Here is a 23,338-nt window from a genome sequence, read left to right on the forward strand (position 1 = left end):
TTGACTTGTTGAGTCAATATTTTATTCTGAGCCAAAATGGCATTCAGAGTGTCAATTTCAAGAACTCCTTTCTTCTGACTAGTCCCATTGTTCACAGGATTCCTTTCAGAAGTGTACATGAATTGGTTATTTGCAACCATTTCAATCAGTTCTTGAGCTTCAGTAGGCGTCTTCTTCAGATGAAGAGATCCTCCAGCAGAGCTATCCAAAGACATCTTGGATAGTTCAGAGAGACCATCATAGAAAATACCTATGATGCTCCATTCAGAAAGCATGTCAGAAGGACATTTTCTGATTAATTGTTTGTATCTTTCCCAAGCTTCATAGAGGGATTCTCCATCCTTCTGTCTGAAGGTTTGGACTTCCACTCTAAGCTTACTCCATCTTTGTGGTGGAAAGAACTTTGCCAAGAAGGCATTGACTAGCTTTTCCCAAGAGTCCAGGCTTTCTTTAGGTTGAGAATCCAACCATATTCTAGCTCTGTCTCTTACAGCAAAAGAGAATAGCATCAGTCTATAGACCTCAGGGTTAACCCCATTAGTCTTGACTGTGTCACAGATTTGCAAGAACTCAGCTAAAAACTGATGAGGATCTTCCATTGGAAGTCCATGAAACTTGCAATTCTGTTGCATTAGAGAAACTAATTGAGGCTTAAGCTCAAATTTGTTTGCTCCAATGGCAGGGATAGAGATGCTTCTCCCATAGAAATCAGGAGTAGGTGCAGTAAAGTCACCAAGCACCTTCCTTGCATTGTTGGCATTGTTGTTGTTTTCGGCTGCCATTTGTTCTTCTTCCTTGAAGAATTCGGTCAGGTGCTCTAAAGAGAGTTGTGTTTTGGCTTCTCTTAGCTTTCTCTTCAAGGTCCTTTCAGGTTCAGGATCAGCCTCAACAAGAATGCCTTTGTCTCTGCTCTTGCTCATATGAAAGAGAAGAGAACAAGAAAGTGTGGAATCCTCTATGTCACAGTATAGAGATTCCTTTAGGTGTCAGAGGAAAAGAAAAATAGAAGAAAGAAGAAGGAGAATTCGAACTTGATCAGATATAGTTCGAATTGTGCATTAAGAAGGAGTGATACTCCATAAATAGAAGGATGTGAAGAAGAAAGGGGGGGTAATTTTCGAAAATTAATTATAAAATTTTGAAAACATTTTTGAAGAACACTAATTGATTTTCGAAAACAAAAGTGGGAAAGAAATCAAGTGATTTTCGAAAAAAAGATTTTGAAATTAATTTGATTGAAAACTATTTTGAAAAAGATGTGGTTGAGAAGATATGATTGAAAAGTTATGGTCAAAGAGATGTGATTGAGAAGATATGATTTGAAAACAATTTTAAAAGATGTAATTTGAAAACAATTTGAAAAAGATTTGATTTTAAAAATTAATAACTTGCCTAACAAGAAAAGATATGATTCAAACATAAAACCTTTCTCAACAGAAAAGGCAACAATTTTGAGATGTTCAATCAAATCATTAATTGTTAGTAAGTATCTTTTAAAAAGGAAAGAAATTGATTTTGAAAACATTTGATTGAAAAGATTTGATTTGAAAAAGATTTGATTTTGAAAAACTAAAAAAAATTGATTTGAAAACAAAATCTTCCCCTAGCACCATCCTGGCGTTAAACGCCCAGAATGGTATACATTCTGGCGTTTAACGCCCAAAATGCTACCTCTTTGGGCGTTAAACGCCCAACCAGGTGCCCTGGCTGGCGTTTAAACGCCAGTCTGCCTTCTTCACTGGGCATTTTTGAATGCTCAGCTTTTTCTGTATAATTCCTCTGCAGTATGTTCTGACTCTTCAATTCTTTGTATCATTGACTTGAAAAGACACAAATTAAATATATTTTTGGATTTTTTTAATAATCAAAATGTGACAAGAATCAAATAACAATGCATGCAAGACACCAAACTTAGCAGTTTGTGTACTACTGACACTAACAATATGAAAATGCATATGAGACACACAAAATACTTCAAGTCAATAGAATTCAAAGATCAAAACAAAGAAATATATGCATGGATTCGAAAATTATAACAAAAACATGCATTTGACACCAAACTTAGGATGAGACACTAAACTTAAGCAAGAAACATCAAATATTTTTGGTCTTTTTATGATTTTGTAATTTTTTTGTTTTTTTGTGTTTTTCGAAAATTAAATGGGAAAAGGTATCAAAATTCTTAATGAGAATTCCAGGAATCAGTGCAGTGCTAGTCTGAGACTCCGGTCCAGGAATTAGACATGGCTTCACAGCCAGCCAAGCTTTCAAAGAAAGCTTCGGTCCAAAACACTAGACATGACCAAAGGTCAGCCAAATCTTAGCAGATCACTGCTCCAAGAGCAAAATTGATGAGAATCAACAAGCTCTTGTGGTGATAAGTTGAAACCTCGGTCCAATCAGATTAGACATGGCTTCTCAGCCAGCCAGATTTCAACAAATCATCATGAAACTCTAGGATTCATCTTCAAGAATTTCGAAAAAAATAATACCTAATCTAAGCAACAAGATGAACCGTCAGTTGTCCAGCCTAAACAATCCCGGGCAATAACACCAAAAACTTGATGTTGTTGCCGGATCTTGGCACTGATGTTACCAAAAGCTTGCTCAAAACTTGAACAATCCCCGCAACGGCGCCAAAAACTTGGTGCGCGAAATTGTGAACAATACTTTTTCACAACTCAAATAATCCCTGGTCATGAACTCCAAGAACTTGGTGGCTCAATACCATGGCATTACACAACTTCGCACAACTAACCAGCAAGTGCACTGGGTCGTCCAAGTAATAAACCTTACGTGAGTAAGGGTCGATCCCACGGAGATTGTTAGCATTGAAGCAAGCTATGGTCATCTTGTAAATCTTAGTCAGGCAAACTCAAATATATATGATGATGAACGAAAATAACATAGAAGATAAAGATAGTGATACTTATGTATATCATTGGTGTAAGAGCTTCAGACAAGTGTATGAAGATGCCTTCCCTTCCGTCTCTCTGCTTTCCTACTGTCTTCATCCAATCCTTTCTTACTCCTTTCCATGGCAAGCTTGTGTAGGGTCTCACTGTTGTCAGCAGCTACCTCCCATCCTCTCAGTGAAAGCGATTGCATATGTCCTGTCACGGCATAGCGGAATTCAGCTGTCGGTTCTCGTTCAGGCCGGAATAATATCCATTGATACTTTTGCGTCTGTCACTAATGCCCTAGCCTGCTAGGAGTTTGAAGCACGTCACAGTCATTCAGTCATTGAATCCTACTCAGAATACCACAGACAAGGTTAGACCTTCCGGATTCTCTTGAATGCTGCCATCAGTTCTTGCCTATACCACGAAGACTCTGATCTCACGGAATGGCTGGCTCGTTTGTCAGGCGAGCACTCGGTTGTCAGGCGATCAACCATGCATCATGCAATCAGAAATCCAAGAGATATTCACCAAGCCTCGAATGCTTGTAGAACAAGAGTGGTTGTCAGTCACCTTGTTCATAGGTGAGAATGGTGATGGGCGTCAATCATCACCTTCATCATGTTGAAGAACAAGTGATATCTTGGTAAAAGAACAAGCGGAATTGAATGGAAGAACAATAGTAATTGCATTAATACTCGAGGTACAGCAGAGCTCCACACCTTAATCTATGGTGTGTAGAAACTCCACCGTTGAAAATACATAAGAACAAGGTCTAGGCATGGCCGAATGGCCAGCCCCCAAATGATCTAAGAACTAGATGTCCAAAGATGATCAAAGGATCAAAAACAATCCAAAGATTTTTAATACAATAGCAACAGGTCTTACTTATAAGAAACTAGTAGCCTAAGGTGTACAGAAATGAGTAAATGACATAAAAATCCTCTTCCGGGCCCACTTGGTGTGTGCTTGGGCTGAGCAATGAAGCAAATTTCGTGTAGAGACTCTTCCTGGAGTTAAACGCCAGCCTTGGTGCCAGTTTGGGCGTTTAACTCCCATTTGGGTGCCAGTTCCAGCGTTTAACGCTGGGATTTCTTGAGGTGACTTTGAACGCCGGTTTGGGCCATCAAATCTTGGGCAAAGTATGGACTATCATATATTGCTGGAAAGCCCAGGATGTCTACTTTCCAACGCCGTTGAGAGCGCGCCAATTGGGCTTCTGTAGCTCCAGAAAATCCGCTTCGAGTGCAGGGAGGTCAGAATCCAACAGCATCTGCAGTCCTTTTTGGTCTCTGGATCAGATTTTTGCTCAGGTCCCTCAATTTCAGCCAGAAAATACCTGAAATCACAGAAAAACACACAAACTCATAGTAAAGTCCAGAAAAGTGAATTTTAACTAAAAACTAATAGAAATATACTAAAAACTAACTAGATCATATCAAAAACATACTAAAAACAATGCCAAAAAGTATACAAATCATCCGCTCATCACCCGGTCATCATACACAATTAATATTTTGTGTTATTAGTGATGGATGATGGCTATTCTTATGTGAAATTTAAGTATTGTAAACCTTAATATTTTGTGTTATTAGTCATTATAAGACTATAAATTAATGTTTTATGTTTAAAATGCATAAAACTAACTAGACTAATGCATAATATTATGTTATTCACTTATTTGTATTGATTTAAATATTTGGTATTATTAGACAATATTAGTATTGATTATGGTTATGCTTTAATTTTAGTGAATGGTTGGTTCTTGTTATATTTTTCTAAGTAAATTTTACCATGTCAAATAATGGTTGGAGTCTTGGAAATTTGGATATTTTCACATGTTAATTTACAAGAAGGTAATGTTAACGGCCCGATTTTCACCCGATTTTTATCTGGTATAATCGTGGCCCAAAAGTGTATACATTTTATTGCGTCTAGGACCGGGTTCGAGTCTAACAAATAGATCCAGTATATATTTCAGGCCGAATCTGGGTCACATCAAATCCGGTTTCACCGGATCTATGAACACCCCTATTTACGCGCACTGTGAACACCTTGACACGTGACACCTATTTTTATCACACTAGAAGACATTTTCCCTACCTATTAGTGTTTGTTTGGGCGCCATTATTTTGATAAAAGATATTTTTTCAATGAAAAAAGATTTTTTTTATTTTTTAGCGTGTTTGGCAAATTTCTAATAGTAAAAGTAAAAGTACTAAAAAAATAAAAAAATCTTTTTTGAGAAGTTGTAATTTATTTATTTTTATTTTTTTAAAAAAAAGATATTTTTTATGTAATAAATAAATAAAAAAATACTTTTATATTATTATACCTAAACATAGTTGATAAATAAAAAAATTTTTTTATATAAAATATCCAATCATAAAATAACTTTTATTTTTTTATAAAATCTTTAAAAAAAATAAATCAAAAAAAATCTTTTCACCCAAACAACCTCTTAAACCTAGCAAAATAGTGAAAATACACGTTACTCTCTTCTCTACACAGTACACACGCATCACTCACTCCACCACTCACTCTTCCTCACAATCATTTATTCATTTTGTTAACAAAGACAGAAGCAGAGAGGGACACAGAGAGAGAGTCGCAGGAATCAGTAGAATAGAAAAGGGGAAAAACGAGAAATTGAGGGAGAACGACACCGAAGGAGAGGGAGAAGGGGGAAGGACGGCACCGGTGGGGCTAGGAGCCATTGTCGCCATTGCTGTTAGAGGGGAATGGGAGAGAGGAGAATCGCAGAGCTTGCATGTGGGAAGCAAGGAAGTGCGCGACGGAGAGGAGGAAGAAGGCTTCGTTCTATTACCATCGCCGTTAAGATCACCACCGTCGCCACTAGGGTTTGCTGTTGTTACCGTTGAATCCGCCATGGAGAGGAGTGCAATGAAGAGAAGGGGAACGCGAACGGGAGGGAGAATAGGGGAGATGGATGGATAAAACGGTCGCGACGGAGGAAGGAGGAGCTGATATGCTGTCATCGAGCTGCTGCGTCACCGCTGGAGCTATCTGTCGCCATTCTGCTCGTCGGACATCAATGCTGGAGGACCGGAGGGGGAGGCTTGCCAGTTCTGCCTCTGCTTTTGGTTTCTGCAGTCTGACAGAGCCGCCGCTACCATGGTCGTCGCCGTCGCCGTTCAGGTGAACCTGAACCAAGCCGTCGTCCTTGCTGCTGGAGCTGTTGCCGTCGCAGGAACTGGACCGTTTCTGCCCCTATCCTGGTCTAACCCTTTTTTCTGATTCTACTCTAGCTTTATCTTTATATTCTATCAACAATTAATCTCTCTTGTTCCTGTTTTGATTCAATTTTAGTTCTGCTCTGTTTTGGATTTCTAGAACTGTTTTCTCCTTTGGTTCCTGCATAATTTGAATTCGTTGTTTTTGCTTGATGTTGTGATTGTTGCTGTCGCTGCCACACGGTCCTGGTGGAGCTGCTGCCGCAGATTAGGACGAAGAGGGTCACGCTTGATAATTTCTGTGGGTTCGACAAATTGTGGTTGGGGATTTGTTTTTAAAAGTAAAGGTTTTAAATTATGAATGCTAATAAAATTAAATGAGTAATTGCAAATAGATTATGGTTGCTTTGTGAGACAAATTGATGAAGTTGGATTGTTTGTGGTTATGAACTGTGATTAGTTTTCTGATTATTTGAAATGATTAGTTGCTGGAATTCTTGATTATGTTAATTTTTTTGAGTTGGTGTCGTTGTGGTAGTGGTTTAATGAAAGTTTGATGGAAATTATGATTTCTTTTGATTGATGATGTGGTACTAGTTGTTAAACGGAATTGTGATAAATTGAGTATCAAGAATCTTGTGTTTTAAAAAGTTGCTGATGGGGGATTGGTGAATGGTTGAAATTTAAGAACCTTGGTGATTAAGTCCATTTTGAAGGGGAGATTATGTCCAAATTTTTATAAGAATTCTGCTGCATGCTGTTTTCTCAAAATTTATTAGAACAGTGGCAGAACTTTAAAAACTATATAAAGTCAAATTCTAATTCAAATGCAGTGAAACTTGATTTGAATCAAAGTTTAGGATCTCTAGCATAACTATACCAAATTTGAGAGGTTTTGTTCTCATCCCAAATTTTTTAAAACCTTTTTAGATATATAGATAGGACGACTAACAATTCAACTCGGTATCTTTTAAAACGGGCCTGCTACACATATAAGCTTACAAGCTTACAAGTTGGCCCAGCCCAAATAGAACTCACGCGCATGAAGAGAGATAACATGGCGCGTCAAAATCACGCGCTCAACACTCAAACGGTTACGTATGTCAGACTCTTCCACTTCTTCCACTTCTTCCACTTCTCAAGGCGCTTTGAAAACAAGGAAATCTTCCCATTTTCGAGCGAAAATTAAAGTTCAAAATATACAAATCGTTGTTCGAAACTTCCATCAAAACACCATCAAACTCTCCGTGAAGAATCTGAAGAGAAAACAAAGCAACAATACTCAACGTAAGTCCATTAAGATTCCTGTATATTTTACTTTTCTTCTACGTCGTTCTTCTAGGGTTTACTATTATTCTTGCTTCTTTGTTACAATGTTCTAAGTTCTACGTCGTTCTTCTAAGTTCTACGTCGTTCTACGTTGTTGTTCTAAGTTCTCCTGCTATTGTTGTTGAATTTTGGGGGTTTATTCCGTAGATTGGGGGTGTATACTGCTTAACCTTGTAATGTGGCTTGATATTGAAGCATGGTTGACTGATATCTGACTAATATCTATACGCATGTATCTGAATAATATCTATGGGTGTATCTCACTGTTATCAATGGGTGTATCTTGCTGATATCTTTGGGTGTATCTGAATAATATCTATGGGTGTATCTCACTGTTATCAATGGGTGTATCTTGCTGATATCTTTGGGTGTATCTGACTCATATATATGGGTGTATCTTACTGTTATCAATGGGTGTATCTTATTGTTATTAATGGGTGTATCTGACTCATATATATGGGTGTATCTTACTGATATCTTTGGGTGTATTGTTCGTTTCAGAGAAAATGACAGCAAGAAACCAAACAAAAGACCTTAAGTGTGCCACACATCTCCTGAGTGATAAGTTTAGAAACATAACTGAGGAGAAGAAGGCGATTGTGAGGGATCTCGGATTTGGCGGCTTGATGCACATCCCACCACTAAGGGTGGATCACCAACTCTTAAGGGAGCTGGCAAACAACTTCAAACTTGGGGAGAACAAACTGAAGACAGGATATGGTTCTTTCCAAATAACCTCAAAAAAATAGGTCATGCGCTTGGCATCAATGCAACAGGTAACTAGCTTAAAATTATAGGTGTATATTAAGTTGTTGCTTGGGTGAATTTAAGTTGATGCTTGGGTGTATCTAAACCGACTTGGATACTTTGTTGTCTTCCTTTTTGTAGGAGATCTATTTCCTGAGAAAGTTGAGTATAAGAAACTTTCTGATGATGACAAAATAATTTATAGAAGATTCCAGGGTAAGACCCTCAAAAGTCTTACCGATGAAATGATGGAAATCGGCGTTGGCAACGAAGAGGAACGCCTGATGTTCAAGAGGATATTCATCCTCTACATACAGATGGCGTTCCTTTTGCCAACGACGATAAACAAAATATCGCCCGTGCACCTGGCTCCAATTTTTAAGATGGACGGCATATCGGAAAGAAACTGGGGGGCATGTTTTGACCTTCATGGTAAAGGGCATCACAAACTACCAGGAGAAGAAGAAGAAGGCAATTAATGGCTGTCTCTTCGCCCTGATGATAATCTACTTTCATCTTTCAAAAAACAAAGGCAAGAATAGGGCTGAAAGACCACCAAAGCCCTGGATTGCCAACTGGACTAAGGAGCAGTTGGTGGAAAGAATGACTGCAGAAAGAGAAGAAATTTTGGTAAGTAATCATAATAAGTTGGTGTATTTTATTTACCTGAATGCTGTTAATTAAAATATCTCATGTTTCAGGGGATTGTGAAGATGGCAGAGACAAGACAAAAAAAGAAAAAAAAAGAAAAAAAACAAGAAATAAAAAAAACAAAAAAAGGAAGGCAAGTCCAACATCGTCTTCGGAGACAGAAACTACTGACAGTGACTCTTCTACCTCTGAGTCTGAGGCTCAAGAAGACTCAGAGAATTCGGGAAGAAAGCACCCCGGCAAAAAGGGGAAAAAGTAAGTACCATACTTGGGTGTAATTTCTTTTTTGAGTTGGGTGTATTTTGTTTGATCACGTTGGGTGTATGTAGTTTATTAAGCAGGGTGTGTTTCGTTTGCTGCGTTGGGTGTATATTGTATATTCAATTGGGTGTATCTCGTGAATTCATTTGGGTGTATTATTAGTATGTTCTGAATGATGATTGTTTGCCTTCCAGAATGGACTCCAGAAATTATTACTCCTTTCTTTTGGCTTCATTATAAAGATTTCGTGTATTAACTGAAGTGTCTATTATTAACTTATAGGAGCGAAGAATCATCACCTGCGGAGAAGGAGAAGAAAAAGAAAAAAACAAAAACAACTCCAAAAAAGTAAGCAATTCTTTGGATAAAATTCTGTGATAAAATTAATTTTTTATTTCTGATTGGTACTGTTTTTTTTTTCCACCCAGAACACAACAAAAAAAGAAAAAAGTTGTTGTGGAGGATTCACCTCCTGAAGAAGATCAATACTTTGACGGGTACAGTACCTCGTAAGCTATACTACGGTCTATCATCGTAATTATTTTTGTTAACATCTTATTTTATGAATGTAGTGAGAGATATGAAATATCAAGTGACGAACTCGATGAATGGCTAAGGGAAAACGTTGATAAATCTGCTGCAGAGGGGTATGTCTTGCTGGGCTGTGTATTTGAGACTTTGGTGTCTTTTGTTTGCTAATAATTGTATCTTGTTTCGAAGGGAGAACCAAGCTGACCTGCGATCGACAGAAGGTCGCTATGTGTCCTCTGAAACGTAAGAAGCTTTATTATTTAATAAAATCTTGTTATCATGATTTGGATGTATTTTGTGAAACAATTTGGGTGTATTTTGTGGATCAAGTTGGGTGTATGTTGTTTACTAAGTTGGGATATTTCGTTTGTTTTGTTGGGTGTATATTGTCCATTCGGTTAGTTGTATCTTGTGCATAAATTTGGGTGTATTTTAAACCTGTATCTTATTTTATCTGAATAACATGAAATCTGTTTAGACTACCGGCTGTGAACTTGGGAAGTGATGATCCTTCCTCTCAAGGACGCACAGAACAGAGTAGTGTAAACCAGCCGTCACAGAGCATGTAATTTCTCTTTCAAATAACCGTTACTTTTGTTCTTCTAATACCTTCTATTTCTAATTCTGTATATATTTTTTTTAGAAAAAAAAGCCCTTTATTATTTTATTCAAGAAAAAAAAGGCAGCAAAAAAAAAAAAATAAAAACTGCAAGTATGTAAGTTCTCAAAAAACAAAGCCTGGCTTCTTTTTGAATTGTTCGGGTGTATTTTTTGACCTTCTTTGGGTGTATTTTAGGTTGAGTCCGACTGATTCGAATATGATGGTTGTGAGGGAACAAACACCGTCCGAAGCGTTTGCAATGTGAGTTTTCCCAAGAATATTTCAACCTTATAACCTTATTATTTTCAAATACGTTATTAACCTTCCATTTTTCTTCTTGTTTTGAGTCCCGATCCAGGTTTTTGTGCCGGCATCCCAAACAACCACTGACACAGATTTCGAACCAACCTCTATGCTACGGATTGAAGGGACTAGAGAAACGTAAGAAATAGTATTGGGTGTATATTTGTTTAGGGTTTGGGTGTATATTTGCTAACAGTTTGGGTGTATATTGTTCCTGATCAATTTTTTTTTTACGCCATGATTAATTTTGTGTTACTGTGCAGCACTCCTGAATCCCCCAAACAACTTCAAAAAACCACACCCACGCTTCCCTAGCTCCAACTAAAATGTAAGTTCATCAGACTAAAATCAATCTTTGCTTATCATCCGTATATTCTTATTCTTACTCTTATTCTTATACATCATGACGAAGTCATCCAGCCGCAGAAGACGCTGCTGCCCTGTTGATGATGGCACGGATAGCAACCTATGTTCCTAAAACAGATTCAGGGATGCCATCATTCAGCCTTGGATTGACTGATTCAAGCCAGGAGGGGGCGTCAACGCAGGAGACAGAAAGGGAAAAATCTCCAGAAATTGCAAGTATGCTAGAACAATTAGACAATTTGGTCCAAAAATTAGCAAGCAATGCGGCGAAGGGAAAAAACGAAAGTCCACAAATTCAGAGGGAGACTGGGGGAGAAAGTTCTGTAAAGTTTGAAACTCCTAGGGGAATAAATCAAATTCCAGATGATATGAAACAAAAGTGCTACATCTGGGGGACGAGACTGAAGGAAGACGCAGATGGCAATACTAACGAGTATAAGGAGATGTGCACTCTGATTGGCCAAGGAGAATATATTTTGATCAGAATGCACCTTGCATCCCTCCAGGCAAAAAGTGATATAGAATCTCAGGTAATATTAGACGAACATTAATGTTTTTACACCAAATTCAACTGCAATGTTTATTAATGCAAAATTGATTTCGGCATATATTTCTAGATTGTATCTGCCATCTGCCTCATCCTGAACCAGAAAAATGAAAAGATATTTCAGGAACAAATATACTGTCTCCCCCCGATATTGTGGTAAGTGTTACTTCTACGAACATTGGGTGTATTTTCTGCATTGATTTGGGTGTATTTTTTAGGTTCGATTGGGTGTAAGTTGTGTATTTTCAGTATTTCATTTCTTGTTTCGCAATTCTTGCAGAGCATGGCACTTTCGGATCACCCAAGGGGGGAATTCATATCACCGAAAACGAAAATGGAATTCAAGGTGGAAGCCTACCCGAGTTTCATTCCCTTCATAGATAGAAAAAAATTAACTTCACATCCATATGTAAGTTTTCGTTTGCTAAATTTGTTAGTACGCTTATTTACTTATATGCCAAATAAAATAACACACTGTTGAAATGTGGCAATCCTTCAGATTTATGCTCCTGTTTGCCACTCGGGACATTGGTGGTTATGGCTGATAAATACAACAAAGCGGAAATGTCAAATACTTGACCCGCTACACAAAAAAGCTCCAAGCGATGAGAGAAAGGACATTAATAAATTCACTGTAAGTTGCCTCTGTCTTCTTTACTTTAATAGATAGGTCTATTTCGAAGGTTGTGTTGGGTGTATATTGTCCATTCAGTTGGGTGTATCCTGTGCATTCATTCGGGTGTATTACTGATTTGTTTTGGTATTTAAGGGATATGTATTTTCAAGATTGATAACATATGCCGGCGGGAAACCTCTGGAGAAAGGCGAGAAGGAGAAGGAAATTAAAGCATCATATGTTAAAATATCAGGCCAAAAAACAAGGTATAAATTTGTGACTCTGAACATTAAACTTTCCTAAATGAAATTTGTAATTTATTTTCTTCGTTTTCAGCTATGACTGCGCTATCTACGTTATGAAGTGGCTTGAGTTAATTGAGCCGGAAAACATCAAAAAGGGGAAGTATGAATGGGATAATTGGCCACAGGTAACTGTCTTTAGAACTATATAACTCTGTATTACTTTACTGAATTAATATTGCTGTTTAAACAGAATATACTTTTTAATTGTAGGAGGAGGTGGACCACTATAGAGTGGAGTATGCTTCCTAGATACTATTCAGTGAGATGAATAAACAGAGAGATCGGGCAATTAGAGAGAGTAATGCTATAAGGCTGTCGAAGCCATCCTCTGTATTATTGAGTTCGTTTTGTTAGATTAATTCTGCTGATGTAGAAACTGGGTAATCCAACTACTGGGTAGTTTGTAAATTAAACAAATGATGTAAATATTTGCCAATTATCAACAACTTCTATTCCATGTATATTTTTTCTCATAGTTAAACTATCTGTGCTGGTAAACTGTCTGTGATGTATTCAAAAGCTGTATTACAGGTGGTAAAATATGAAGCAAAAAATCAAGGCATATATAAACGCAAATTATAAACTGTTACACCCAACGCAAGTCTAATAATACACCCAAGATTGCATAAAATATACACCCAACTGTCTGCGCTGTATTCAAAATGTATGAATTACATGTACTAAAATATGAAGAAAAACATCAAATGAAATATACACTCATAACCTGCGAATTTTTATAGCTTTTGTTCTATATGTATCTATATATGTGTCTATATATAAATTGTGAATTAAAAAATATACACCCAAAAAGAACAGTGCTTTTACACCCATATTCTATAAAACTATACACCCAAAGAGTTATCCCCTGCTGCTGGTACCCTGAACTGATAATTTATAACGTGTCCTTGATATTGGCTGGAATTTGAATGCGCCGCTGATGCAGCATCAAACATGTTTATCTGAATATAACACTCACACATTAGCTAAACTATTAACGAGAAAAATAAACTCAATCGCCACAAATTTAAAGAACATTACTTTTACCTCGCTTAAAACTTTCGTCTTCTTCTTTGTGGCATTTGCAATCTGTTTCTCCAGCTTTGAACCTAGCCTGTTTTTTGGACGTCCTCTTGTTCGAATCCTTGGCGGGCTTTGAAGCTCGTTGACGGATTCCAAGTTGGCATCTTCGTGGGATAAAGAAGATGTCCCCTTTCTTTTGGCTTTTAATGCTTCCATCTCGGCCATGACGTTATCGTACGCACGGTGCAGAATTGCAGTCAGCTTTGATTCGGAGGCAAATTCGCAAATATTTTGCGAACGAAAAACCAATTGGTCGAACCTCTTGCTTCTTGGCTCCATTAGTGGCTTGTCGTGGCTGCTCTTGATGTGTGTGTGTCGCCTCTTTACCTTCTTGCTCCATCGTTCCAGTATATATCTAGGGGACACTTGGCTTAATTGTTCGAAGCTTAACACGCTTAGTGCGTGACGGCACAGTATCCCTCTCGACTCGAATAATAAACATTGGCATTTTACCTCGGCTGCAACTGAGTCGTAGGTAACCGCGAACTTGTTGAATATTGAGCTGGAAACTTGTTCTCCGACTTCGTATATTGAATAGCCTAGAGCGGAATTCTTTAATCTGGTGATGCAATTCGACTTTCCTCTGAATTGCGCTTGGACTTCCCTAAACTTTGCATGAGTGTATGTATCTTGAAACTGAGCTTCAATGGAGGATTTGGTTGCACACGGTATGACCGTATGAAAATCTGCAGCATCTGATTCTCTCTCAGCTTGCTCCCTGCTTCCGAGGCAATTATCGTATTGCTTGACGAACTGAATAAGCGAGCTGTTCCGGGTGATGTACTTGTTAAAAAATGAATGCATGCTCTCGCTCCTTTGTGTGCTTCTCATCCCTGCCCAGAAGTGGTGATCCAGATAGATAGGAACCCATATGTGACGGTCTTCGTACAGATATGCATAATACACCCAAACACAGACTGTAAAATACACCCGAGAGAACATACAATTTACACCTCTGCTGCAGATTTTAAAAACACATTACCTGAAAGCCACTTGTTGTCCGCAAGACCAAAATTCAGCAGAAAATCGTTCCAATTCCTATCGAATGAATCTTTGCTATGAGAGTTCCAAACAACATGGCTCATTTCTTGTTCGATATCGGCATGTCCCTTGTACCCATTTAATTTGCTTGGAATCTTCTTCATGATGTGCCAAATACACCAGCGGTGAACTGTTGTTGGCATACAAGCCTCTAAAGCCCTTTTTATTGATGCACACTGATCGATGAGAAACCCTTTCGGAGCGTTTCCTCCCATGCAACGAAGCCAGCATTGAAATAACCATTTGAATGATTCAATTTCTTCGTTCTTCATCAAAGAGCATCCGAGAAGTGTTGACTGACCGTGGTGATTCACCCCGACAAAAGAACCACAGACTAAATTATACCTGAAACAAATTACCATGGTCCAGAATGCAAAATCATTAGGTACACCCCAACAAATGCTTAGAATACACCCAATAAAACAGCCAATATACACCTCTGCTGCGGATTCGTAAAAATAAATTAATTTAGCATCATAAACAGGGACAGTTTGTTACCTGTTTGTATTGTAAGTGGTGTCGAATGAAATGACGTCTCCGAAATACTCAAAGGCGGCTCTGCTTCTTGCATCGGCCCAAAAAGCCAGCTTAATCGATTGATCCTCCTTGAGTTCGAGCTCAAAAAAGAAATTCGGATTCTTCTCTTTCATTCTTAAGAAATATTTCCCGAATTTCTTTGCATCTTCTTGTTCGGAAACATTCCGCACTTCCCTGGTAATGTAATTCCTCACGTCCTTTTCGATAAAATTTAACTCGCGGTGACCACCGGCAGCCGCAACAAATGATTGGTAGGTTTTGCTTGGTCTGATACCGGCCTCCTCGTTATTCTCTATCGTACGACGAATGGACATGCTTAGTTCCCTGTGCTGTTTGAGCATCTCTGCTTTGCTTGAACAGCAGGGGTGTGAATGATCCAGCACAACCTTTGAAATGATCCAAGCACCGACATCCTTCAATGTGTGTATATAAATTCTTGCAGGACAGTTTAAACCGGCTGTCGGATTGGTCTTCTCGGTCGGAGATATTTTAGATTTCCATTTTCCCTCTCTGCTACATGTAATCAGTTGATTCTTAATCTCATTTCCCTTCCTATTTGTGCACCGAACTCTTGTAGAGAAACCCGCAGCCTTGGCGTAGTTCCTGTAAAATTTTCCAGCATCTTCAAGGGTGGTAAAGGTCATTCCGACCTTCGGAACAAGCTCGTCATCAACAACCGAGAGAGGCTGCACAATACACCGTGTCAGAACTGTGAATACACCCATAGATATCATTCAAATACACCCAATCATGTCTAATATGATACACCCGAACCGCAACAACTCAACTACAGAATGACCTTTAAAGCCATAAACTGTAAATACTCAGGCTACAGAATACACCATGTCAAAAACTAAAAACACACCCATTCATGTCTGATATAATACACCTGAACAACAACAACTCAATTAAAATAACAAAAAACCAGTAAAGTGTAGATACACCCACACTTCTAGCTAAAATACACCCAAAGAAGAATTGATCTACACCCGAGCGTCTGCTATAAATTCCAGGCAATTAATCACAACTAGTACATTGAATGGACAGATTCATGTTAACGTGTTACTTTCACAGTCAATGTTCAGCAATTTTTCAACTACACAATGCTATACAAATTACTGAAAGAAAAATCATACTAATCTTATGTAAATCAAACCTCAGGAACTTTGTTAGATTCAAATTCATAATCCACTTCGCCTGGATTCAGCTGACAATCTGAGGTTGAATGATCCATTATCTTCAAAACGAGTTCAAACTTTGATTTCAGAAAACAACAAATCAAAATAGAAAACGAAGGTCGAGTTGCAGAGAGAGAAAAAGGTAACGTAAATGAAGAACATACCAGTGAGAAAAGGACAGGAAAAGAACGATGGAGAAGAAGGAGGGAAGACGCCTGAGAAGAAGAACAACCAAATCTCAAAATATCGAAAACGAAGAAGGAAACAAATATTTTAAATTTGGTAGTTAGATATACGCTGGATGTTATATAGCGCGTGTAATCAACGTACGTGGAGCAGCGCGTATTTGTTTAATGAACTTGTAAAGCATACAAGCCCTAATGGCTTGTATGCAGAGCTTTTCCCCTTTTAAAAATGGTACAATATTAAGCCTTTTATTACAATAATTTTAAAAAAATAAAATAAATACATCTAAAAATTGTGAATAGATTTAGTGTCTTTTAAAAATTAAATCCATATTTAAAATACAATTAAATCAAACTAAAATTTAAAATTTAAATCATAAATTTCTATTTCAGATTTAATATATTTAATTATTAATATATTATGATTTAAATACACATATAAAATTCAAATTATTTAAAATTTAAAATTTAAATTTTAAAATTCTAAAACAAGCTTTAACTATTTAATTATTAACTAAGCCCATTCAAAACCCTCATGAAAGCAGAGAAGTCACAAAACCCCACATCCAAAATCCAGAGGCTCACAACACAAAGCACTCTGAAGACACAAAACCCAGAGCCTCACAACGGCAATTCAGCGGCGCACTCTGAAGACACAGAGAATTCATCCCCTGCTACCGTTCGTCTGCACCACAGTACTCCTCGGCCTTCATCGTCGACGCCCCGCCCCACATCCAAAACCCAGAGGCTCACAACGGCGCACTCAGAAAACCCAGAGAAGCCATTCCTTGCTGTAGTTCCTCAACGCCACCGTCCTCCTCGACCCTCATCTTCGACGCCCTAAATCCAAAACCCAAAGGCTCACAATGGCAACTCAGTGGCGCACATTGAAAAACCAGAGAAGTCACCCCCTGCCGCCGTTCGTCCGCGCCACCCCTTCCTCCACCACGACGCTCATCCACAACGTCGCATTCCTCTCCTTCCAACCTCATCTTCGTCGCCGCTGTTTGTCCACATCAACCACACTAATAGCTTACCTAAGGTTTGGATGGGTTTCTGACACCACTAATTTTTGTATTATTCTGTATAAAGTTTTGATTTTTTTTTTGAAAAATAAAATTCGAATAAAATGGCGTGAGGAGATTTTCATATATATTGTAATGTGAAATTATTTTTTCATGTGCAATTTCTGTATTTTGGAAGTTTTTACATTTTTGAATCGATACTTTTGTGTTGGTTAGCTTGCAGTAATCACTATTTGTGGGTAAGTTCATGCTTGCTGCTTTACATTACATCAATATAACTATTACTGGGAAATGGAGTTAGAAATTATGTCGAAGTTTAAATTAATAAGTGGATGTGTTTAAAGGGTGTAATAAAATTGAACATATTTGAGCATAATTATAGTGGACATGTTTATGAATATGCCTGTATCAAACTATGAGCTGAGTGGCTTATGAACGGAATTTTAAAAATCCTAAATACATGAATTAGTTTGAACATGATTTATTATCTTTTGCTAAAAGAAATAGTGCAGAGGAACCTACCAGTATAACCTAAAAGTTTGAAGATTAGTTTTCACCATCCTCATTCATAGTTCACTTAATGTTTAATGAGATTGTTAGTGTGATTAGTTTTTTCTTTTATGACTAGATTTGTTTTGTTCCTAGTTTGTGTGTACTTGATCTTCTGCTCGGTCAGAATTATAAATAAATTATTTATTATTCAAGCTCTATGTTCTATATGCAATCTGTGTTGGGGATGTATTTGTTTTGATTGGTATTTTTTTTGTTGTGGATTTTACCCTCAAAATTTCGATCTTTAGCCAAAGAGCAATTAATCAACTTATCATCGATTATTTATTGATTTACGTACTATACCGCTAATCATTTTCTTCCTATAAAATTTGAGTAGTTTTGAATTAGAATATCAAGTAATGAAATGCTCATTCATTGAGGTATTATTCTTTCAAATACTTTGATGATGACCGAGAGTTCTAGTGATTACTAACTTCATATATGCAAGTCGTGTTTTCTTTAGATATCAGTTATTTGGTGATTTGTATTGTCTAAACTTATAATTTTGGATGTGTACTATTATCAATTTTAGTTATGTAATAGGTATAAATTTAGGATGTTTAATCTTATAAATTTGGATTTATAATCTTGTCATATGTATATGAGTTTCAGATATGTTAATGAAGTAATTAGCGTGGATTATTATGATTCGGGATGTGTTTATGTTGTTACCTCAATTCTACAAGTGTTTTCGGTGAGAACTTTATGTTTAACCTTATGATATGAACAATTTGCAATGTAAAATCATAATACCAGTTAAAAAACATACTTCATCTGGTCCAAAGAAAGGAAATCAGCAGCTAGTAAGGCTTCCGATGGCAGACTTGATGAATCTAATGTTAACAATGTCAAAAAAAAAGTTGGAAGGCCGACTAAACCAGAGGGTCCTAAAAAGGTAGTTTGTTTCTCACTTTAGAAATTTTCGAGAATAGCAAGTGAAGTACACAATTTCACACATACTAACAAGTGGCTCAACTTTTTAGAAAATACTTGATACCCACTCCTCTCCAACTGCCATTGCGGATATGATGGAACATCTAAAAGATAAATATCCAATCAAATACCAAGAAGTTCAAAAACTGGGTTTTGGATGCTTGAGGCACATCCCTAAGTGGTCGATGAACCAAGATTTGATTGTCGCCCTAGCACGGTGATATAACAAGGATCGAATGCATTTGGAAGTTGAGACCGAAGGTGAATGCACGAGTGATAAGTCAAGCATTGGGACTCCCTGCAAAGGGTAATACGTAAAATATATATTTAATGTAAAGTGCATATATGTTCTCTTCTATGGTGCCTAGTAAGTCTAGTGCTAGTTAGTGTTTTTTGGATGTAGTAATACTTCTCTCAACCCTGTGGTTTCCGTTTTATAGGTGATAGCTTCTCGAAATTAGATTCGAAGAAGCATCGTCACCTCATAGAGACCTTTGGAAGGCAGAACCCAAAAAGAGGTTAAGACCCATGTTATTAGATGCTCGGTTACAACAGAAGTAGAAAAGGAGGAGTTCCGGCGCTATTTCATAATGTTTGTCATGAAGGCCTTTCTGTATGCTTCCAGTAATAAGTATATTACCACTTCATTCATCCCGGGCGTGATAGATGTGCGTAACCCAATGAGATTTTTTTGGGGTAGACACATCTATGACTTTGTTAAGTAGGGCTTAAGGAAATATAAGGAAGATGTCATAAGGACTATTGATGGATACATGTTTGCTCTCTTGGTAAGTTGAGCTATACACTTGTTATACCTAGATTCACTTGAACGGTAGTGCTAATTTGCTCATGTGTTTTTGTGGTAGATACTATACTTGCATACGAACAAATACGGAGACTTTAGGGGATATTCTGGTGGCGTTGAACCATGGACTAAGAAATGGATTGTTGCTCAGCTTAGAGAGGTTCGGGAAGAACAAGTTCGGGAATCGGTATAGATACATATGTACATGTATTTGATTTTTTTACTATGGACCTACACTTGAGAATTAATTAATAGTGTTAATAAGGTCTAATTCGGAAGATTGATGAGTTACGAAAATTCGAGAGGGAAAAGGGCAACATCGAGGAACAACAAAAGAGAACACATGATAAGCAACGAGGCGCACAAGTTAGACCTCGGACTAAAGAGCGAACAAGAAAAAGGCCAAAAAAATTGTTGCCGTGTCAGATGACGAAAAAATTTTCACCGAGATTGACATTAGCGATAAAGAATTATGTCATAAAGAGAATCCAAGCTCAACATCGTCTGATAAAATTAATGTTCCCTTATCTCGAGATTGAGTTTTGAATAGCACAAAAAACCGTTAGGAAAGGCAAATTTAAATGACATTTTACTTTATAATTAATTTTATATTCCTTCCTTCTGTGGCTAGATTTGTATGAGTGCAATTATCCATTATATTATATAATAATTGAATGACTTCGTGTCTATAGTCTTGATATCCAAGAAGTTGTCGATGCTAGCATTAAAAAGTAAGTGCATTTACTAATTACTTATGTTACAATTTACCTATACGATATGTACACTAGTACTGGAATGAATGTCTTATTTATATCATTTTTTATGTGTTTCAGCAATTAACTGTGTAACATTGTGTAATTTTAGATGTGTTTACGTAAGTCCTTTTCTATTATATTACAATGAGTTAAATGACTTAGTATGTATAGACATGAGCTGCAAGAAGAAGTTATTGCTGATTGTGGAGTACCTAATCTCGTGAGCAACAAAAAAAACCATGATGTCAATGCTAGTATTGAAAAGTAAGCACATTTACTAATTATTACTGTTATAATTTACCTATACGATATGTATAATAGTATTGAAATGAATAAATGTTATTTGTATCAATTTGGATGTGTTTCAACAATTATTTGTATGCCATTTTGTAAATTTAGATGTGTTTAAGTAACTCCGTTTTTGTTATATTATATTGAGATAAAGTACATAATGTGTGTAATCATGAGCTTCAAGAAGAAGTTGTTGCTGATTGTGGAACACCTAGCCCCATAGCAACGAAGAGCACCATTTTGTCAATGAATCGAGTGTAAAGTAAGTACATGTACCAATTATTGTTGTTTCAATCAGGGGATATAATATGTATACTAGTATTTATTGTAATGTAGATTTCTTTAGGTTGACTGTCCATTTTTTATTTGGGGAGTGCAAGATATCAAAGTGTTTAGATATGGTTGTGTATTCCGGACGAAAATGTGAATAATATGGAAAGTGGCGAGGTTGATCATGGAATACCCCTCGAGGAAAGCCTATTGCACTCTTCAGCATCATCTTGGGATATTCCATGATCAACCTCGCCGCTTTCTATATTATTCACACTTTCGTGGGGTCCGGAATACACAACCATATCTAAACGCTTTGATGTCCTGCACTCCTAAAATAAAAGATGAACAGTCGATAAACCACTATTTCATGGTTTATCTTGTGCTCAATTGAGTGGTTTTTATCAACTCTTTACCCACTTATTCATACTATTTGTATAGTTTTACATTTTCCTTCCTGATTTTATGCTATGATTGAAAACATGTTTCTTTGGCCTTAAATTTACTAATTTTAATCCTCTCTTATTACCATTCGATGCTGTGATATGTGTGTTAAGTGATTTCAGAGTTTACAAGGCAGGAATGGCTTGGAGGAAGGAAAGGAAGCATGCAAAAGTTGAAGGAATACAAGAAATTGAAGGAACTGCAAAGCTGTCAGTCTGAACCTCTCGCACTAAATCGATCATAACTTGAGTTACAGAGGTCCAAATGATGTGGTTTCAATTGTGTTGGAAAGCTAACGTTCGGGGCTTCGATTTGATATATAATTTGCCATAGTGGCCGTATAGCTAGGCGACACGAACGCGTGCTCTATGCGGACACATCGCAGTGACAAAAATCAGCGTGGCAGATTTCGCCCCCAGCGATTTCTGGTCTATTTCCGGCCCAGTTTCAAGCTCAGAAAACACAAATTAAAGGCTGCAAAGTGGAGGAATGAAGGGGGACGACTCATAATTCACTTTTGATAATTTAGATGTAGTTTTTAGAGAGAGAGGTTCTCTCATCTCTCTTAGGTTTTAGTAATTAGGTTTTCTCTTAGTTTTAGGATTTAGGATTATTTCTTCTTCATCACAGGTTCAATGTTCCTTTAATTTATTTTCTACTTTTATTTTATTACTTTAATTGATATTTATCTTTTCAATTTAGCTTATGAACCTTTCCATGTTGGATTTGAATTTATGTTTAAACGTAGTTTGAGGTATTTTAGATTTATGATTGCTTTATTCTATTTATGATGTTTTCAATTTAATTTAGAAATTTTCATTTTGGTTTTGGTTAAGTAATTGGTGACGCTTGAGTTATCAAACTTGAAGTGTTGGCTAAAAAATTGAAATTCCTTGCTAATTAATTTGGATTCCACTAATTCTAGCCTTTCCAAGGGAAAGACTAGGACTTGAGGAATCAAATTGATTTATCCACTTAACTTCATAGTTCGAGGTTGACCAAGTGGGAGCAAAAGCCAATTCTCATCACAATTGATAAGGATAATTAGGACAGGACTTCCAATTCTCATACCTTGCCAAGAGCTTTATTAGTTATTATTTTAACGACTTGTTATTTTACATTACTTGTTTCCTATTTCAAAAATCCAAAATAAAATATATCTTTTTCCGTAACCAATAATAAATCAAATTCCCTGCAATTCCTTGAGAAGACGATCCGACGTTTGAATACTTCGGTTTATGAATTTATTGGGTTTTGTTACTTGTGACAACCAAACTTTTGTACGAAAGGATTCTCTGTTGGTTTAGAAACTATACTTACAACGCGATTATATTCTTGTGAATTTCTTTACCAATAGAAATCCGATCGTCAAAATGGCGCCGTTGCCGGGGAATTGTAAACGTGTGCCTTATTATTGGTTATTGTAAATATTTCCTTTTTCTTGTTTATTTATTTTGTTTTTTTAATTTTTATTAGCTACTATGAATTCTCACCCCTGTCGCTATGAGTTTGGTTCCAATGTTGTTGTAGGGAATGGATGCTATAAGGTGAACATGCATCAAGGATGGAACAAACAAAGATGGGAGGAGCCACAAGGATTTAATCAACCCTCATGGCAACAACCACCTCCAATAGACTATCAACAACCGTTCTGTGATGCATATCAAGGCAATGGCTATAGTGAGCGCTCTTTTGATTATCAACAACCACCACCATATATCGATGAACCCCTTTATCAACATGACTTTGGACCACCATACTCACAAGCCCCTTTCCGTCATTCACCTCCATATGACACTAACCCTCAACCACCATACCAACCACCTTATGAGCCATATGAACCATATATAGAACCACCCAATTCCAACCCAATTACTCCCAAGAACCACCA

The 23,338-nt window shown here is 37.1% G+C and overlaps 2 protein-coding genes and 1 non-coding gene across 3 annotated transcripts; all 3 read left to right on the top strand.

The window, feature by feature from the left end:
- Positions 1-269: 269 nt before the first annotated feature.
- Positions 270-377, top strand: LOC130953700 (small nucleolar RNA R71). The gene has a single exon (XR_009075862.1). It is a non-coding gene; the product is annotated as a small nucleolar RNA R71 (small nucleolar RNA).
- A 5,554-nt stretch (positions 378-5,931) lies between these two features.
- LOC130948328 (uncharacterized) lies at positions 5,932-10,293 on the top strand. The gene is made up of 8 exons (XM_057877051.1): positions 5,932-6,139; positions 7,925-8,199; positions 8,312-9,076; positions 9,365-9,430; positions 9,511-9,579; positions 9,655-9,729; positions 9,803-9,856; positions 10,092-10,293. Exons 3-8 carry the CDS (start codon positions 8,841-8,843, stop codon positions 10,180-10,182), a joined length of 591 nt encoding a protein of 196 aa, XP_057733034.1. The 5' UTR covers positions 5,932-6,139; positions 7,925-8,199; positions 8,312-8,840; the 3' UTR covers positions 10,183-10,293.
- A 650-nt stretch (positions 10,294-10,943) lies between these two features.
- On the top strand, positions 10,944-12,787 carry LOC130948329 (uncharacterized). Its single transcript, XM_057877052.1, has 7 exons — positions 10,944-11,413; positions 11,501-11,586; positions 11,711-11,839; positions 11,930-12,064; positions 12,200-12,312; positions 12,383-12,476; positions 12,562-12,787. Exons 3-7 carry the CDS (start codon positions 11,714-11,716, stop codon positions 12,598-12,600), a joined length of 507 nt encoding a protein of 168 aa, XP_057733035.1. The 5' UTR covers positions 10,944-11,413; positions 11,501-11,586; positions 11,711-11,713; the 3' UTR covers positions 12,601-12,787.
- Positions 12,788-23,338: the final 10,551 nt, after the last annotated feature.

This window comes from Arachis stenosperma, chromosome 9 (genome assembly GCF_014773155.1).
Source record: "Arachis stenosperma cultivar V10309 chromosome 9, arast.V10309.gnm1.PFL2, whole genome shotgun sequence".
Classification (NCBI taxonomy): domain Eukaryota; kingdom Viridiplantae; phylum Streptophyta; class Magnoliopsida; order Fabales; family Fabaceae; genus Arachis; species Arachis stenosperma.

What these genes read in the sequence shown, in the direction of transcription:
- LOC130948328 (XM_057877051.1), top strand. Translation starts at nt 8,841, where the DNA reads ATGCTGTTAATTAAAATATCTCATGTTTCAGGGGATTGTGAAGATGGC. An exon ending in GAAGATCAATACTTTGACGG is followed by an intron (nt 9,580 to 9,654) that starts GTACAGTACCTC and finishes TTATGAATGTAG; the next exon opens with TGAGAGATATGAAATATCAA. An exon ending in GATAAATCTGCTGCAGAGGG is followed by an intron (nt 9,730 to 9,802) that starts GTATGTCTTGCT and finishes CTTGTTTCGAAG; the next exon opens with GGAGAACCAAGCTGACCTGC.
- LOC130948329 (XM_057877052.1), top strand. Translation starts at nt 11,714, where the DNA reads ATGGCACTTTCGGATCACCCAAGGGGGGAATTCATATCACCGAAAACG. An exon ending in AATTAACTTCACATCCATAT is followed by an intron (nt 11,840 to 11,929) that starts GTAAGTTTTCGT and finishes GCAATCCTTCAG; the next exon opens with ATTTATGCTCCTGTTTGCCA. An exon ending in ATATCAGGCCAAAAAACAAG is followed by an intron (nt 12,313 to 12,382) that starts GTATAAATTTGT and finishes CTTCGTTTTCAG; the next exon opens with CTATGACTGCGCTATCTACG.